Raw genomic sequence first — 19,131 nt, 5'->3', positions numbered from 1 at the left:
TCAAGATAACATTAAAGCTGAGTCCTGTTTCACAATTTGGTGTGTCTGTCTCTGTTGAAGCATCTGAAGGTTCGTTATAGAGCATGACCTAACCATGTCACTTGGTAAGGGAATCACGGGAAGGATATCAGAGTTGCATATCTCAATCATGAACCCATCTGGGTCATGAAAAAACAACTGATCCACTTTGATCCCGCCTTCTTCCACCGTTCCACGCGCGTATTCTATCTCCATTTCCTCAAGCTTCTTCTCCACTGCTCCCATGCTTTGACACTGTTTTCATTCATCACAAAAACCAAACAAACCATGTCAGTTTCCTTTTGTTCAGTCATTTTGTCAAACACACTGTAATTAATTTCAAGTAATGGTATGAAACAAATTTCATTTCACACTGAAACCTTGCCTGGAATGATATGTGATTATCTTTCGGATTATTTTATTTCTTTCTTGGAATGTTGCTGGGGTCCTCTACTTGAAGCAACACTCATGCATTACCCAATCAGTTCTGATTCCTTGAGGAGGTCTGCCTCTATAGTACACCTTGGTATCTTTTCCAGTGGACTTCCCGTAGCCTGCAGGAGTTGGAGAATCATGTCCAAGAGCTTCAAGAGCTTGTGCTGCATTACACAAGACATGTTGAAAACCTAGACAAAGGTGGTTTAAGTTGAGCTGAAAGAGTGTTTCTTGTGAGTTCTGCTCAGCTTTGAAGAGTGGCACGAGATGTGAGAGTAAGGGAAGCTATATATAATGAAAAAACTCAGCCCTGTCAGCACAGTCCATAACAATAAATGAAATAAATTTAAGAGTGAGAAAAAGAAAATGAAAAAAATAAGACATCAAACACTGAAGCGGTGAATATAAATGATGATTACCTGCACCTAAAATTAGGGTTGATGTGTCCCTTTCTAGCTAGGGTGAGACAGGAAGGATAATGAGAGTTTGTTTTCTTGGGATTCAAAAAATGAACCCACTATTCCTGCTTGGATATGGACACTCTGCCCTCTTAAATTATGATGTCAGGTTCTGCTGACATTCTTTTCCTATCAAACTGCAAAATATTTTGGTTTCATTTTAAACCGTGAATGCTATTGTTTCATTTTTAGTATCTGTTTTAGTTTCTGTTTTAGTTTCTGTTTTAGTTTTTTTTAGTTTCTGTTATTGATTTGAGTTAAGTTCATATGTATGTGTTTTTGTGATTTGGTTATGAAAATAATTGTATGTTCTTTATGGTGCTATAATGTTGAGATTGATTTCTAAGAGAAGAGTACCGTGTGAATTCCATTGTTAGATATATAGTACCAATTTGATCGTTTGATGTAAAACACAATTTTTTGTGTTAGTGTAAGGATAATTCAATTACAAAATATCATTATATATACATGTAAGTTAAACACTAGACACTGTAACTTGTCACAGTCAAGGACTTTGTTTTCTTATTTGGATTTAGTGAAACTTGACATATGTATTCATAAGTAAAAATGTATGCAACCAGAGGAAGAGAAGTGATAACAACATTGTCTGGTTTCACTAGAGATAGCATTCCTGGACTGAACCCAATAAATCCCTGCACTGCCACTGACCTGGAATATTACAGTGGAAGAGAGAACCAAAGTCATGTGGGTGTGGGGACTGGTAGCAGACCAAAGTGTTTTAGGCTAAACTTGTTTATCAGGGAACGCAAGTTCCAACACCAGTGAACGTTTGTTTGCCTGCTCCTTCCCCAATAGACATTGTGGGCCACTTTTCCTCTTAACTCAAAATTTTTCCATCACTTTGTCTCCATTCACTCATCCTTTTATCATGTCGGAATTTTTCACTTGCACACATTCAGTTTTCCATCTTTTCTTGCTCCTGCTGGATGCTGCATCTCAGCATTTTCGCCAAGTAATCATAAAGGGCAAGTGGCACAATATACGTTCTCCTTCTTTAGTTTGTAATCTGATCAAATTCAACAGTGTTAATTAGTACAGATAGAGTCCCAAACATAGTAAAAATAAACATGGTATTTTCAGACGTGTCTCTATTGCATTAAGTGGCTAGATTTTATGCTTCAAACATGGTACTTTCGTTGATATGTTTTGGTTTTGGTATCTACCTTAATTGCCATATATCAAATTGACACTTTCACAACTAATCAGTTAATTAGGCGTGTAGGAAACACAGATAAGGTGAAAATCGTTTTCAAATTGAAGGAAAGCTTAAAGCCTATACGGAACATGTATGTTCCTAGAGCTATTTATCATAGCATTCAATTGCATTGCCATTTTGGGTTCCTCGTCCTGTAGTGTTATATTTTACTATTTTGAAACAATCATGTACAATGACACTACCAAATACTGCTATTCTGAGCCGTGTACTTTGTTAATAGAACAGAAGCAGTCTCTATTTAAGACGAGACTGGTACTTAAACACATGCAATTCTCACTTAGAAGGAGGAAATCTGCTAGAAATATCCAAGTTCAAGTTAACTTTATCAACAGCATTGGTGGTAGGAGTTATAGGTTATCTCAAGTAGATTTCACCACTTGGAGGGTTGGTATAGTCAAACACTGACCTGGAATGTCAATTAGATTTCATCAGTTTCCTTGTTTAAATTTTGTAAACCAAGTTGCCCTATTAGCAGTAGCTTATAGTTGTTCAACACCATAGAAACACTTCATCCTCTTGTCTTCCACAGTTTAAATTCAAACATTTTTAATATTCGAAGGACTAACTTTACCAATTTAAAAAATAATACAAAATCTAAAATCAAATCTGTACAACTAAACATGCAGTTTTCTATCAGATTAAAATCTGCTTTTATATCAGATTAAAATCTGTACAACTAAATCAAATCTGCTTTTATATCATCACTCCCTTCACTCATGCCGTCATCCCAAGGTAAGATTAAAATCTCCAATCGTTGAATCAAGAATGACCCTTCTTCCAGAATCACGTTTCTAAGTTCTTCAACAGTTGGTTCGTACACTGGTATGTTGAAGGACTCCAATTTTTCTTCTTCAATCATACCCTGCATTTTATATATATATATACCTCTTCAATTATAAGCTGTAACCCATAGAGCTAATATTATTCTTAAGAGATACCCTAATAGTAATTAATAAACAAAAAAAAAACTTTTTTTTACCTCCAAGAACATCTCATTGAGTATTATAGTAATTAGTTCCCAACCTGTTATTCTAGGATTTTCCTCATTACCAAGGAACAACAAGACCATTGCTCCTCCAGGCACAAGTTCCTCAGAACGTGATTTCAGAAACAATTTTAAGTCTTGTTGAAACTGCTTAAGGTAGGCTTTGTATACCTCAGTAGGGCTTGTGCTTACTATATGACAATGACCCTTGTTAAGGGATGCTGCATCCTTACACCCCAATAATGGATCCTACAACCAAAATATGAGATAAATACACTCAAGAGTGAGAAATTGAAACAAAAACAAACCTAAGACAAAAATGGTTTTGGTCGACTATAGCATATCAGTAAGTTTAGAGGAGAAGAAAGAGTGAACTTATCTAACCTGAGAAAGCCAGTGTAGACTGTTGGAGGAATGAAAAAGGTTTATGGAATTACTGGGAAAGAGCCTTCCGTAGAAGGATCCAGGTGTGGCATTAATAAAGCATGAAGCAGACCTGTTTTCTTCGTTTTGTAGCAGTTTCGTGTAAAAATCAGGAAGTGACTTGAAGGTGGTATTGAAATCATTTTCGAATAAATCATTGAGATAAAACTGGAACGTAGGTAGTTCACGGTTTAAGCGAGTGCATGCAGTATCAACAATGCTAACAACATTTGATATTAAAAGAAGTGTATTTGGTCCCACCCCAACAACAATCTATTTATAAGTCAAACTAATTCAAGTTTCTAAGTACATGGATGTCTATTAAAATAATAATGGTGTTGAGGATATGGAAGCAAACTTTGAAATGTCTGAACTTTTGAAATAAAAGTATAAAATAGAGTACAGTGACTGCAGATGCAGAATCAAGTCCTTCAAATCAAGTCCTTGGTTGGCAAACAATGTTTGCAGGGTGGTGATGTTGTCAAATGGAGCAGGAATGTTATTTCTGGCTTCCTCCAAGATAGAGACTACCCCATCTCTTCAACCTGTCGGAACTTTCCTCCATAATGAGTATTTTTTTGTTATCAAAATCAAAGTGTCAAGATAGAGACTAAGCAGAACTGTTTTGTGCTTATACTTCAGCTTTCTTGATAAAGATTAAGCTCATACTGTGGCTACAATGGTGTCTATGGTGACATCAATGGTTTACTGAATTTATTCTGTCCAGGGCATTCAAACTCAAGAAGGGTCTTTATTCTGTCAATGAAGTCAAAGCCTCTGACTGTGGCAGTGTGACCATATTTCAAGCAAATTTGACACCAATAGCCATAAACTTGGGCTGTTGCTGCAAGAACAATGGTTTACTGAATTTGTCATGATAACTTAATCTTATTCATGACTTGCTAAAGTATTAGAAGTCCATAACCTCATTGTTCTGAGGCCTAGGTAGCATGTGATAGGTTTCTTGGTTTCTTGGTTTCTACTTTCTTGTCCCCTATTCTCGTGCTTAAAAGTAATTTTGCCAATCTTGTCTCTTTCTCATGTATCCAGCTTAGAACTCACCTCTGGACATCTTTGAATTCACTCCTAGAGTGTTATTCACATCTCAATTGTTGTCCTAGAGTCAGATTACATGATTACAATCCAATTTGATTCTTATGCTTGAATTTGGTTGGTGAAAATGGTTAAAGTTGGTGTTAAAGAGCAATTGAAACAGTGATATTTTGATTTAATCATATTTAGCATGTGCTGGCAGCTTGTACAAGTCATATTTCATAAAGAAAAGTTGCTAAAACCATAAAATTATGATTATAAACACTTTTGTGCAAAATGACCATTCAAACCACCAATATTTCAGCATTTTTTGTGGTATAGTTGCAGATTTGTGATATAGAAAGCTTATTTTGATTGCTGCATCAAAGGCATTGCATTTTGAAATCTATTCTACCACATATCTTACGTTCCTTTTGACTCCCTATGTGTTTCATAACTGTTATTTCTTACTTGTATCAATTATTGACATTCTAAGTTCCCAAGCTAATGATATCATTGTTTTAGAGTTAGAATATTTTTCAAATTGATCATGCTTGATTGCTCAGGTTGACTTTTTTTACCCTAAATGTGATCAAACCAAATAAGACAAAACCCACAACCCTCACTCATTCCACCTTCTCTTCCACTTCGAAGAAGAGAAACCCAAAACCCTCACACCCATCACACTCTTTGTAAGAGGTGTAGGAATGTGCCCACATAGGGACCATTTTATAGCTGAAAGGAAAATCACTTTAACCAATCAACTTCCACCAAAGTGAACTAAAGAAAATCACTTCACACCAATTGAATTAAACTAAAATAGCATAAACAAACTTTGAAGAATGAGTTAGGCTAAACTCCACTAACTACACTAAACTACACTAAGTAGAATTAGTCTTAAACTATTCTAAAGTAAAACCTAAAAAAGTGTACTAATAGGTGAGAAATTGGGAATTCACCTAAAGTAACCGAAGTGTTCAAATTGCCTTCCATGTTCGACTTGAATAGTAATAGGTTTATTACTTATGTCGCATGGAGTGTTGCTGTTTTGACAATGATTTTTTTTTTTGGCTTGTCACAGAACATGGCCTATTTTCTCAACCATCGTGCATGGATGTACGACCGTTGTTATAGCGGAAGGAGAGGTTTGAAGGAATCTTTTGTCATCGGAGTTCAAGAGTTTGTGGAGACGGCTCGACGCAGTCATTATTATGCCATTGATGGAGGGATTCGATGCCCATGCATGAAGTGCGAATGTACAAGGATTTTGAAAGATGAAGAGATTAAAGTTCACCTATACCAAAAAGGGTTCATGCCTAATTACACGGTTTGGACATTTCATGGTGAAGAAAATCCTTCGACCTCCAATAGAGTTCAAAATCGGCTTGCATCAGGTTCGAATACTGTTGTACATACATCTGAGATAGATCAATTTGCCTATATGCAAGAGATGGTCAACAATGCTCTTCATCGACATGACGAACAAGAAGCAAACGGTAGTCATGATGAAGAGTCTCCAAATGAAGCCACTCAGAGGTTTTACAAATTACTGACAGAGGCAAATCTACCTGTATTTGAAGGTTCATCTGAGTCAAAGTTGTCAGTGTCCATCAGACTGTTGGCTGGTAAATCTAATTGGAACGTTCCCAATCAAGCAGTGGATCACTACACAAAATTGATTTTAGATCTGACACCACCAAACAATTCTATTCCGAAGAATTGTTATCAAGCCAAAAGATGTGTTTCAATGTTGGGATTGGAAGCCAAGAAGATTGATTGTTGTGTTAATGGATGTATGTTATTCTATGACAATGATAGTGGCAAAAATGATGCTTGCTTGGTTGAATGCAAGTTTTGTGGCTCTCCTCGATATCATACGATGCATGCAGGACGGAGGCAGAAAAAAGCAATTCCCTTAAAGACAATGTTCTACTTGCCCATTATTCCAAGATTACAAAGAATGTTCACTTCAATGCAAACATCACAACACATGACATGGCATGATGGTAAGAAAACTGAAGGAGTTTTGCGTCATCCTTCTGACGGTGAAGCTTGGAAGCACTTCAATCGTAAACATCCGTCCTTTTCTAGTGAACCGCGTAACGTCAGACTTGGTCTATGCTCTGATGGATTTACGCCGTACATTCAGGCGTCTGCATCACCTTATTCATGTTGGCCCGTCATAGTTACCCCATACAATCTGCCACCTGAGATGTGTATGACAAAGCCTTATATGTTTTTAACGTGTATAATACCAGGTCCATCTAATCCCAAATCAGGGATTGATGTTTATTTGGAGCCTTTGATTGATGATCTGAAAAAGCTATGGAATGGTGTTTGGACGTATGATGTTTCAAGGAAGCAAAATTTCCTTATGAGGGCAGCTTTGATGTGGACTATTAATGACTTTCCAGCCTATGGCATGTTATCTGGTTGGAGCACCCATGGTCGATTAGCTTGTCCGCAATGCATGGAACATACAAAGTCATTCCAATTGACTAATGGTCGAAAAAGTTGTTGGTTTGATTGTCATCGGCGGTTCTTGCCCATTGATCACCCCTTTAGAAGAAACAAAAAGGCATTTCGCAAAGGGCAAGTTGAAACGGATATGCCCCCGCCAAAGTTGAGTGGATCACATGTTTGGAGAAGAGTGAAAGACTATCCAAAAGTCACTGAATTTGGACACAATAGGATAGAAGGGTTTGGAGAATGGCATAATTGGACTAAAAGAAGCATATTTTGGGATCTTCCTTATTGGAAAGACAACTTGCTAAGACATAACCTGGATGTCATGCACATAGAAAAAAATTTCTTTGACAACATCTTCAACACAATAATGAATGTTATTGGTAAGACAAAAGATAATGACAAAGCCAGAAAAGATTTACCTCTGTATTGTGCACGAAAAGACTTAGAGTTGAAGGCGCAAGGTAACGGTCGATTCTTGAAACCAAAGGCAAGCTACGTCATGTCAAAAGATGAGGCAAGAATATTGTGTGGATGGGTCAAAGAGCTTAGAATGCCAGATGGATATTCTTCTAACTTGTCCAGATGTGCCAATGTTCAAAATGGTACTATTCAAGGGTTGAAGAGTCATGATTGTCATGTATTCATGGAGACTTTAATCCCTCTTGCCTTTAGTTGTTTGCCACAGCACGTGATACATCCACTGATAGAAATCAGTAACTTCTTTAAAAATCTGTGCTGCACGACACTACAGGAAAACTGCTTAAGAAAGATGGACGAAAATATTCCAATTATCCTGTGCAAATTAGAAAGAGTATTCCCTCCTGCATTCTTTGATTCAATGGAGCATCTTCCAATCCATCTTTCATATGAAGCTTGGCTTGGGGGACCTGTGCAATACAGGTGGATGTATCCCTTCGAAAGGTTTATGGGAGAATCCAAACGTTCGGTTAAAAATAAAGCTAGAGTAGAAGGCTCAATTTGTGCAGCTTACTTGCACAGAGAGACAACTTATTTTTGTTCACATTATTTCAAAAACTTCTTGTTGTCCCCCACTAATGTCAGAAACGAAATGCAATGGCAAGCTGAACAACGTCAAGGTTCATTATCAGTTTTTCGACAATTAGGCCGTCATGCCGGGAAAGAATTCACTCATTGGTTAAGTGATGCTGAATTAAACTCTGCTCATGTCCATGTCTTAATCAATTGCAGTGAAGTTAAACCGTACCTTGAGTATGTTATCATTCAACTCTTACCTTTGCAATGCTTACATTGTTATACACTAATTCATTTCATTTGTACCAGCTCATTTCTTGTGGCTGAGGAAGTCGTAGAAGGAAATGCTTCTGCTAGAATACACTCAGAGTTTCCCCAATGGTTTAGAAATCAGGTCCATACTTTTTCCTATGTTTTGAGCAAGGTTAATTTGACGCTTGCTTTAAAAATGAATTTGGTATCTTTGTAGGTTTTTAATCAGGCATTGACTCCAACGGTTCAAGAGTTAAGACATCTCTCCAATTGGCCATTGAGATGTGTGAAAGAATGGCACACTTACTTCATCAATGGTTACAAATTCCATACACATGAATGGTCTAAAGGAAAGAAAACAATAAATTGTGGTGTGTACGTCAAGGGCCTTACAGAGGGTTGTTATGATGATTTCTATGGCATCATTCAAAAAATATATGAGCTAGAGTACAACAGCACTACTTCTCCAAACAGAGTTGTACTTTTTTATTGTGAATGGTTTGATCCTTCTAGAGCTGGTACTAGAGTGGATCCTAGGTTTAACATTGTCGAACTCAACTTGAGAAACAAATATAGACCGTTTGATCCTTTCATTCTTCCAACTAATGTCAGACAGGCTTATTACGTGCCATATCCACCATTCCGCAGTATAGACAAGCGTGGTTGGGCTGTAGCAGTACAAACCAAGCCTAGAGGTCGCATTGACTCAAATGAGGTTGAGGAGGATGTTGCCTACCAACTTGACCAAATGTCACAACCACAACAAATTATTGAAGTAGAACCTATAACCGCATTGCGCGACCCTGATGGTGATGGAGATGAATTAGAAGCACCTGCACAAGGTGGTGGTGATGGTGATGATGATGATGAAGGAGAAGAAGAAGAAGATGATGATGATGATGATGAAGCAGAAGAAGAAGAAGAAGAAGATGATGATGATGATGAAGATGATGAAGAAGATGAAGATGATGATGAAGAAGATGAAGATGAAGATGAAGATCATGATGACGATGATTGAATTTCGACTATCTTAAATATTGTAGCAAATTGAACTATCATTTCAATTGAGTTATGTAAAATACAATATTTCATTTGTAGTCATCCTTCGTTATTGTCATGCATGTAGTAATTTTAAATTCACTTTAATTTATAGTGATCCTTTCTTATTCATTTCTATTGTTTCACTTTATGTGTAAACATTTCAAATGCAGCAATGACAGGACAAGGTTCAGATAAACCTGATAAAGGAAAAGGGGTAGCCAGGCCTAAAAAAAGGCAACGGAAGGCCCCAAAGTATGTACTTAGGGTGCCTAGTACACTACCTACCCCTACAGTACAACCTCCCTCTACTCCTGCAGTACACCCTCCTTCTCCTACCCCTGCAGTACATCCTCCTCCTCCTACCCCTGTTGTACACCCTCCTGCTCCTACCCATGCAGAAGAGCCTCTGCCTCCACCTGTGATTATTATTCCCACTCCTCCCCCTGTCATTATTACCCCCACTCCTCCCCCTGAGGTTATTACCCCCACTCCTCCCCCTGACCCTACTTCTATAGCTTCCTCATCTTCTACACCGCCTTCAGCTGGTGATGCTGAAGATGTTGACCCGCCTTTCCATGATCGACCATGGATTGAGCCATATGGAAAAGGGTAAATACTTTAATCCCAGTTTTAACTTTGATTGATGTTTTAAACTTTCTTTACTGAAATGACTTTTATTTATTTATATGAAGGTTTATTCCCTCCAGAGTTGCTTCCCAGGCCATAACACGTTCAATTAAGCAACAATATTTGACTCCATGGCCTACTTGGGGAGCCATACCTATAGACGACAGAAAGCCATTCTGGGAGCGTTTTAAGGTCAAGAACACTTTAAATTAATTATCATTCATATCTTACCATGTCTTAATCAATGTTTGTTTTGTTCATCATTACAGAAGAAGGTGCAGTGGAAAGCTGAGCATGAAAGTCAAATTCATAGAAATTTTCACATGAAAGCATCTCATCGGCTCTCAGAGATGTTTAGGGATGCCAGGATTGCAGGGGAGCGCCCTGACTGGATGGGCGAAATTATTTGGAACTCTTTGCTTGCACATTGGAACACAGTAGAGTTTCGTAAGAAGTCTGCTACAAACCAGAAGAATAGATCGTCTAAAAGGGGTGGTGCCTTGCATACTGGTGGGTCGATCACGATTCACGAGCATGCCATTCGTATGGTAATCTCTTCAAGCTGTCTCTGTCCAGATTTTCTTGTCTCTTAAGCATTGTGCAAGTATGTTTGATGTTGATAAGCATTGCTAAAGGTGTAGCAACTCATATTAATCACTTAATTGCAAAATGAGTGGTTGAGTTCATCATAAACTTATTTAAAAATCTGCATAAAAATACTTCTCTGGTTTGACATGTGCAATCTGTTTTGTTCAGATTTTTTTTGCATCTACAACTTTGAACAAATTTATTTGATGATGATAAACATGATTGAAGTGTTTCCTTGAATTCTAGTGCAATTTTTTTAGTAAAAAGTGCTGCATAATTGGCTACAGCAGGGGTGTTTTGTTGTATCTGTCCATTTCAGTGCATTTTACACATTTGTGCAACTGTATTTTACCATTTGAAACATGTATGCACTGTTCATTTGGTCAAATTTGAGCTCATATGCAAAATCACTTCCTAAACCATCAATTTTGCCTTATTTTGGAAGTGAAGTAGTGATTTTCTAGTGCATTGTGATTCTTTGCTGTCTTAGTGTCTAAACATATTCAAATTGATGATAAAAGTTGCCCCAACCATCAAATAATGTTTCCAAACGTGTTTATGCAGAATGACCCATTAAACCACCAAATTTTGCCTAAATGTGGAAGTGAACTTGTGATTTTCTGCTGCATTGTGTCCCTTGACTGTCTTAGTGCTTAAACATTTTCAATTTGATGGTTTAAAGTTGTTAGCACTGTTCGTTTGGTCTTTCTCCAGCCACTGTACCAAATCACCTTTTGAACCATCACTTTTGCCTTAAATTTGCAAGTGCACACCTCGTATTGACAGCTTGACTGTTTTGGTTGTGTTTCATTGCTTATGGAGTCATTTTTGGTGAATTGAAAGTTGTTTTCTATTGTTCATATGGTCAATTTTGAGCCAAACCAAAATATACTTGCTACATGACCAAATTTTCGTCACTTTTACCAAGTGCACAACTGAAATTCTGCAGTAGATTTTTTCTTGCTTGTTTCACTGCTTCTACATGTTCAATATGATGATATAAACTTCCTTTAGGTGTCATTTGATCCCTAAAACCACTGCCACTCATTTTTACCACTGAAACCATCATTTTTCTACTCAATTTGCTGCTGCAGTGTACATTTTAGTTGCTGTTTGGTTTTTAGTCACATTTAAATTTCGAATTTGGATTGGAAAAAGCTGGGTTTATCTCCTTTGGTTTCCACATTAATATTGGATTCCATGTTAAGTCTAAATTATGTTACAGGCACAAGCTCTTGGACGAGCGGTCCATGTTGACGAGGTCTTTGCACAGACCCATGTTCGGAAGGGCACTAATGAATTCGTTGATGAAAGGTCTCGCAAGACTCATGTAAGGACATAGCACTCCTAGTATTAGTAATCCACATGATTATGTTATCTTCATCATTCTCTGACATTGCTTTTATTGTTTGAACAGGAAGATTTTTCTATGAGACTTTCACAGGTTAGATCCGAACATGGGTCAGCTCCTACACCGGATGATACGAGTAATACAGATGACGACATCCGTAGGACACAGTGCTGGGTCGATGTCGTTGGTGGGAAGAAAAAGGGACGAGTCTACGGTGCAGGACAACTTGCTGCAAACTATACAGCATCGAAAGGAGGTACACTGAAGCATCAACCTTCTTCTTCCACCTCTTCTGCTGACGAGGCCATCCAGCGCTTGACACAGCTATTGGACCAACGTGACCAGGAAAACCGTGCATTGAGAGAAGAATATAGTGACTTGAGAGATGAGTTCTCAAGCTTCAAGACCCTGGTCATGAGAGCGCTGCCTCAAACTTCAGACACTCCTTCCATTACCCCTCCGACCCAGCCACGACCCTCCCTGTCACCCGCCGTCCCTCATCAGCCCACACCAGTCCAGCCCACACCAGTCCAGCCCACACCAGTCCAGCCATCTACAGATGACCAGGAGGATGAACATCTTTCTGAAGACTATGTAGATTTTTAGTTTCATTTTGTTATTGATCATAGTACATTTAAATGTTATTATGATATTGTTAGAATATAATTGATGTTAGTACATTATGATAACAATGTTATAGTACTTTATGCTTTTCCATCAATGAATATCAAATTTTGGGATGGACAATATATATATGCAGGTCTGTTTGTTTGTATATTGAAACTGTTATACAGGTCTGTGTGTTGTGAATATGATATGCAGGTATGTGTGGTAGAACAGCAAAACAATTAAATCAGATATTTCTCTGCACCGTACCGAAGGCTTTACCCAGGGCCTCCGCCCTTCGGTAATTACCGAAGGCCATAAGCCTTCGGTAATGGTTACCGACAGGGGGTTTACCGAGGGCTTTTTGTCCGTCGCCAGGCCGTCGATAATAGGCCGTTACCGAAGGCTTTTGGCGTTTTCCGAAGGATTTTGGCCTTCGGTAATGCCCTTCATTACTGTAGTGTATATATATATATATATATATATATATATATATATATATATATATATATATTATATGACCAATCCATATGATTATGTATGAATTTCATGTTTGTGTAAATATTTATGGCTTTTGTTAAATAATATATGTTATTTTATAAGTGTTTTATTTATCTTTCATCTTATTTATTGTGACAGATATATGGCTGAGTCACCTCATTCGTCAGGCGATGAAGTCCCCACCACTTCTAGACGGACGAGAGGAGCAACGAGGTTACGACAGCTTATACTTAGAAGAAATGCAGGTGAGAGGACACCTGTCATTATTGACGTGGTCACTAGAGTTGCATCTGGCCCAAATACAGATGTATTTAGGTCTTACCTTGGAGTACTAGCACGTGATCGTATCTCTATACTTACTCCATCCTTTGACCATGTTTCTGAGGCTGATCGGAATCTCATCTGGCAAGATCTATTGGTAAGTTAAGCAATATTGCTCCAAATTCTATATTCATTATATTGATAAATCTGTATTGATATAAGGTTATTACTTTCTTTGTTGTAGATAACATTTGATATGCCAAATGCCGAGAGCTTAAGGAATAGGTGTTTATCTGCAATTGCAGAAAGATTTCGAGGGTTTAAGACAAAATTGACGTCTAGATATATATTTGGACCAAAAAGTAATGAAAATCCATGTTCCAAATATTCAACAATTGACGAAGAAACATGGCGTCAGTTTGTAGAGCTTCGTTCATCCAAGGCGTGGCAGGTAAGTGCAGTAAAATCATTCAATTCATCATTCATAATTCTCTACTATGACAATTGTTTCATTTTGTCACAGGAAAAAAGGTCAAAAGCACAGGAAATAAGCGCTCAAAATAAAAATTCACACATACTGTCTCGTGGTGGATATAGGAAGCTTGAAGAAAAAATAATGAAGCAGAAGTCAGATAGTAGACTTCCACTTTCTGAGGGTGGTGACCCTCCTCCTCCTCCTTCACCACCATCTCGGCACGAGAAGTGGAAGTTAGCCCGTATAAGACCATTGGGCTCCTACACTTCTGAGTCTGTCAGAGAAATATCTGAAAGAATTGTAAGATGTCATTTCTTATATTTTTACATTAATTTTGTTATATATATTACATAGATCTTTCTAATGATTTTGAACTTTTGTTATGTGATAGGACTCCTTGGTTGAGCAGAGCCACCAAGGTCAATTCACACAAGAAGGTCGTCAGGATATTCTTGTCACAGCTATTGGACGACCTGAGCACCCAGGACGGGTGTGTGGTGCTGGGACTGGCATAGGCATACGACAGTTTTTTGGGTCTTCCTCGCGTCCATATTCATACGAAAAGATGAAGGAGGACATAAGAAAAGAGATGACGCAGGAGATCACAAAGAAGGTTCGGGCAGAGTTGTATGATGAAGTTGCTGAAATGGTTGCACGCCAGTTCCAGCAGCATTATGAGGATTATGGCAATCGTCCTCCGCCATCTCCTGTAACGGAACATGTTGTGCCCCCTACAGGTAAACTTATTTATTTTTGGTTACTAATTTACTTTTTGCATAACCTAACATTTAATTTGACAGGTAGAAGCGGTAAAGGAAGTTGTTCCGCTGTCGGTGCCCCAGGGGACGACATGGATGAACCTCGTCCATGTCAGTTATATATTCTTTCTGATACTGGGACCATGCTAGTGGCTCGTGGTACAGTTTATGAGACAGCCACTGTAGTGCATGATGTACAACTTTCAGAAGATGAGTTCAAGGTCACAGTGGATGAAGTTGTCATAGCAGATGTTGTTCTTCCTGTGCCTACGGATGAGTTCTTCACTGTGGAAGAAGCATTTAAGTCCTTTGTCGCCTGGCCTAGACATTTGGTTGGTGATGTATCTAATCCCCCGGTAAACACTCGTACTATGTACTTCTCAAATTTAATATTTACTTCTAATTGACGTTATAACATAACCATTTTGGCATTTAACAGCAGATAGGTCAAGAGGGAAGTCCTACACCGAAGAAGACTCATTTATTTGAGGATGACCCTCTTGGTGCGTTAGACGAGCTTGCTAAAATCATTTCAGATGCGCCGATGAATGTACACTGGGATTTTACTACATTTGGAAGAGAAGCTCAGATCCCATTGTACTTGCATCATCAAGATGTTAGGGAGGTTGCGTCGGGTAGAGAAGAAATTAATATTACACTCATTCAGTTGTGGATGATGTAAGTTTATGAAAAAATTTTATATAATTATATTTCATCAACTTACTTATATCAGATTATTTCTTCATTTTAGGTATATGTTTGATGTTAGTAACAAGAAGGGGTTCAACGATGTATATGGGTTCATTGACCCCTCTATGACTCATGAAAGAAATAAATTTGATGATATCCAAACATACATCACCACCTGCTTTGGAATGGGGAAGGAGATATATTTTCTCCCTTATATACATGGGTAAGTGAAGTTTGTTAACTTCAACACATTCATTTATTAATTTTGGTATATGATTCATAAGTTATTACCAATTTCAGGTGTCATTGACAGCTACTTGTGATCTCCATACCGGAGAACACTGCTGTCTGGTTTTGTTCAATGCAGAAGTCTCCTCCCAGCCCTCTTAGACATGTAATAGATTGGTAAGAATCTCAATGTTTCGACTTTTTTGTTATATAAATGTATGCTAAAGGAATTTTTTTTAATAGTTCCCTTGCAACACATATGATGTTATCTGGGAGATCTACTGCTACAGCTAAAAAGCTTGCATGGGTTGCCCTTAAGGTTTGGTATTTTAGTCCATATTTTGTTACATTTGGTTCCATTCAAATGATGTTACTTAACATTTTATAATTATGATGATATATTGTAGTGTAATACACAAACGGGGTCATATGAATGTGGTTATTACGTCATGTTTTGGATGATGACCATTATTCGTGCACATTACACCAGTGGATGGGAAACAATATTATTTAGGTTTGAATTTTATTTTCCCTATAGTTTAGATTTTAAATACACTAATTAAAATCATTGTATTTTATGCAGAGATTCAATAGGACTGCTCCAATTCCAGAGAAGTCACTTCAACTTGTGAGGAAAGCACTGGCTAAATATTTAATTCATTTATATAATAGTATGTAGTAGATATTAGGATATAGTAAGTTCTAAGTTTATGTTTCTAAGTTGTTTAATGCTTTTCTACATTATTATTCGTTTAACTTTGTACATTACATTGATTTATGCTTCAAACTTGATTTATGATTACATTGGATTGATTTATGCTTCTAAGAAGTTGATTTATGATTCAATTGAATGTATTTATGTTTTATTATAATTTTCATTCAAAATATACGTTTCTAGATTATTCTGGACTGTTCTGGCTGTAAATATATATGCAGGTCTGTTTCTGTTGTTGGGAATGTTGCAGAAACATACCTCATTTTAAAAAAAAACAAGGATATATGCCTCGGTTGAAGTCAAAACCGAGGTAGAAAATCACCTATGGTCTTGGTTATAACCACACCAGAAGCAGAAAGATTTGTGAATGAGAAAAAAAAAGGACTCTACTGCCTTGGTTCAAGCTACAACCGAGGCAGTAGGGTAGGAAATACGGCCTCGGTTTCCTTGAACCGAGACATATAGTCCTATGAAAAAAAAATAAAAAAACCAAAAAATATATTGCTTCGGTTATGGTTGAACCGATGCCAAATCCTCTCCCTTTATGCCTCGGTTCACACCCGAGGCTAAAAGTATTACACTTTTTGCCTCGCCTGAATATGCCTCGGTTCGAGAACCTCTGCTTATAAGGAAAAAACAACCGCTGTCATTTCTCCTGACTGTACTAGTGAGTGTTACTGATTAAGTAACTTTTACTAAAGATTATTTTTCAAGGTTTTAAAAAATTAAACATTTGTGTAGAAATCTTCTAAATAAACTTATGTTATTATTTCTTATGCTGGAACATTTATCTTTCACGTGATTTTGTTCTTTACAACTATATACCTAAATTTTCTCTAAATATAATTTCTATTAAGAAACTTATATTATCTTTAAATTGTCAAATTGTTTTCTCACACAATGTTTGCAAGATTTAAAAGAGGAATTCATCAAGGATGATTGGTTAAACTTACACAATGGTTTGTATTGTATATTTGCACATATACATCATAATGTTGGCATTCCAATAATAAATGATGATGATTTAGAACAAAGACATGTGACATTTTAGACTAGATCAAAATTGTCATATTGCTTATACTGACAAACCTTTTGACATTATTCATTTGGATATATGACAGCCATTCAATTTAGTCTCTATTTATGATCATAAATTCCTCCTTATAGTTGATCATCATACTATTGTACCTTGTGATAACCAAGAGTGAAACTCAAAATATCTTTCCAATTTTATTGTTTTCATTAAAAATCAATTTAAGAAAATATTAAAACTATGAATATTGATGCGCAAGAGTTTAATTGGGAAGAATTCAATAATAAACTTGGAATCAAACATCAAACTTCATATATGGAAACACCTCAACATAATTTATAGTAAAGAGAAAGCATCAACATGTTTTGAATATTATTCATTGAATCATGCATCAATCTAGTCTTCCAAAAGTGTTTTGGTCATATATTGTTATTCATGTTATTACCTAATAAACAAATTGTCTCTCATGCAATTGGAAACAAAAGTCCTTGAGTTATTATATAACCAGGTCAATAATTTACTTAGCTTAAAGGTTTTTAGGTGTCTTTGTTTTTCTTCTATTGAAAATAACATAAACAAACTTGATCTAAAATGTGTTTTTCTTATATTTAAAACTAGAACTAAAGGTTATATTGTTATTGACATAAATACTAGAAAAAATATCATTTCAAAAAATATCATTTTTTATGAATATATATGAATATGTATATAAATATATTAAAATCAAAATTAATAGGCATATGGAACAAAATGATCTTGATATTGATGGAGAAGATTTCAATTGTTTATATGAACCTATGCATAATTAATGTTCCAAAACTGTTCAAAATAATCATCTAAGAAAATTTTTAAGAATTAAGAGATTCCATCATTTTTAGATGACTATCATCATCAACTTGCTCCCTCAACAAAAGGGTTGATGTTCTTGAAGGTAAAGAGGTTAGATATTCCATTAATTCTATCCTTTCTTACAAAATTTTGTTTGCTAAACACTTGAAATCTACTCTTGCTATATCTTCTCATGCTAAACCTCATACTTATGAAGAGACTATTACTTCTCCTGGATGGCTAAAATTTATGAAAATCGAGATTGAAACACTTGAAAAAAAAACAAAACGTAGTGTGTTACTAAATTCCTACAAGGAAATAACTCTCACTGGTTGTAAATGGCTTTACAAAATAAAGTATGAGGCAAATTGGGACATATAACGTTATAAGGCATGTTTGGTTGCCAAGGGTTATAGTTAGATTAATGGAAGTGAAGTTTAGAATAGATGGTTAAAGCTCCTTATTGGGTTGTGGTCATGTGTTCAATTCTTGTGTGCGTCCATAACTTGGTTTATTTATTTTGATATGCCTTATTGACGTGCTGCATTAAATGTGTTTATGTGAATTATTGTGTATGGTTACATGAGAAAGGAGGGTTTGAACCTTGGCTTGTGTGTGAATGTGTGATCAAGTTTAAGAAGGTTTTGTTGGATTCTTTTTCTATACAGATCATATCAGTACACTACCTTTATTAAAAACGACATAAAAATCTAAAGAATGTTTAGAGACATGAAGTATTATAGGAATATTTTCTTCATTCTTTCTGCACGTCTCTTTCGTACATAGCATAGTTGTTTGTACAAGATGCAATATAGTCTCTAACCCAGTACAAAAGGCTATATCCCTATGTAAAAGTCAAAAGTTTTGAGTAACACACCTTTTTCAAAGAAGCCTATAGGAAGAGGACTGCATGAAGAGAAGAAAGAACAAAAATTATTTGTGCATACTTTCTTGCTACTATTCTCTCTAAAGTTTACATCGTCTAACGATTGTTCTTTGAAAAGGAAAATTTTCTTAACAATTTTTCATAATTTCTCTGTATTGATTTCAAATCAACTCTACGAGAGTTACTTGTTATATTCTTGTAATCTATGAAAAATTTGTTGTTTGTCTTTCAGAAGTGAAGT

At 36.5% G+C, this 19,131-nt stretch overlaps 3 protein-coding genes across 3 annotated transcripts; 2 read left to right on the top strand and 1 right to left on the bottom strand.

Moving 5' to 3' along the window:
• Positions 1–2,419: 2,419 nt before the first annotated feature.
• Positions 2,420–4,628, bottom strand: LOC148197103 (putative jasmonic acid carboxyl methyltransferase 2). Its single transcript, XM_088093604.1, has 5 exons — positions 4,619–4,628; positions 4,339–4,400; positions 3,518–3,829; positions 3,128–3,382; positions 2,420–3,010 (listed from the first exon to the last, which is right to left on the bottom strand). The coding sequence occupies exons 1-5, from the start codon at positions 4,626–4,628 to the stop codon at positions 2,825–2,827; spliced, it is 825 nt and encodes a 274-aa protein (XP_087949730.1). The 3' UTR covers positions 2,420–2,824.
• Positions 4,629–5,673: 1,045 nt separating this feature from the next.
• Positions 5,674–9,320, top strand: LOC148197102 (uncharacterized). The gene is made up of 3 exons (XM_088092345.1): positions 5,674–8,287; positions 8,360–8,444; positions 8,520–9,320. Exons 1-3 carry the CDS (start codon positions 5,703–5,705, stop codon positions 9,318–9,320), a joined length of 3,471 nt encoding a protein of 1,156 aa, XP_087948471.1. The 5' UTR covers positions 5,674–5,702.
• Positions 9,321–11,748: 2,428 nt separating this feature from the next.
• On the top strand, positions 11,749–12,662 carry LOC148197101 (uncharacterized). The gene is made up of 2 exons (XM_088092244.1): positions 11,749–11,888; positions 11,976–12,662. The coding sequence occupies exons 1-2, from the start codon at positions 11,775–11,777 to the stop codon at positions 12,513–12,515; spliced, it is 654 nt and encodes a 217-aa protein (XP_087948370.1). The 5' UTR covers positions 11,749–11,774; the 3' UTR covers positions 12,516–12,662.
• The last annotated feature ends 6,469 nt before the right edge of the window (positions 12,663–19,131 follow it).

The sequence above is a fragment of the Vigna umbellata genome, chromosome 6 (genome assembly GCF_029865625.1).
Source record: "Vigna umbellata cultivar VRB3 chromosome 6, Vumbellata_1.0, whole genome shotgun sequence".
Lineage (NCBI taxonomy): Eukaryota > Viridiplantae > Streptophyta > Magnoliopsida > Fabales > Fabaceae > Vigna > Vigna umbellata.
The sequence above is the reverse complement of the archived record's forward strand: the minus strand, read 5'-3'. Positions and strand labels throughout refer to the sequence as shown.

What these genes read in the sequence shown, in the direction of transcription:
- LOC148197103 (XM_088093604.1), bottom strand. An exon ending in GTCTACACTGGCTTTCTCAG is followed by an intron (nt 3,383 to 3,517) that starts GTTAGATAAGTT and finishes TTTTGGTTGTAG; the next exon opens with GATCCATTATTGGGGTGTAA. An exon ending in TCAATGAGATGTTCTTGGAG is followed by an intron (nt 3,011 to 3,127) that starts GTAAAAAAAAGT and finishes TATAAAATGCAG; the next exon opens with GGTATGATTGAAGAAGAAAA.
- LOC148197102 (XM_088092345.1), top strand. Translation starts at nt 5,703, where the DNA reads ATGTACGACCGTTGTTATAGCGGAAGGAGAGGTTTGAAGGAATCTTTT. An exon ending in GAAGTTAAACCGTACCTTGA is followed by an intron (nt 8,288 to 8,359) that starts GTATGTTATCAT and finishes CATTTGTACCAG; the next exon opens with CTCATTTCTTGTGGCTGAGG. An exon ending in CCCAATGGTTTAGAAATCAG is followed by an intron (nt 8,445 to 8,519) that starts GTCCATACTTTT and finishes GTATCTTTGTAG; the next exon opens with GTTTTTAATCAGGCATTGAC.
- LOC148197101 (XM_088092244.1), top strand. Translation starts at nt 11,775, where the DNA reads ATGTTACAGGCACAAGCTCTTGGACGAGCGGTCCATGTTGACGAGGTC. An exon ending in AAAGGTCTCGCAAGACTCAT is followed by an intron (nt 11,889 to 11,975) that starts GTAAGGACATAG and finishes TTGTTTGAACAG; the next exon opens with GAAGATTTTTCTATGAGACT.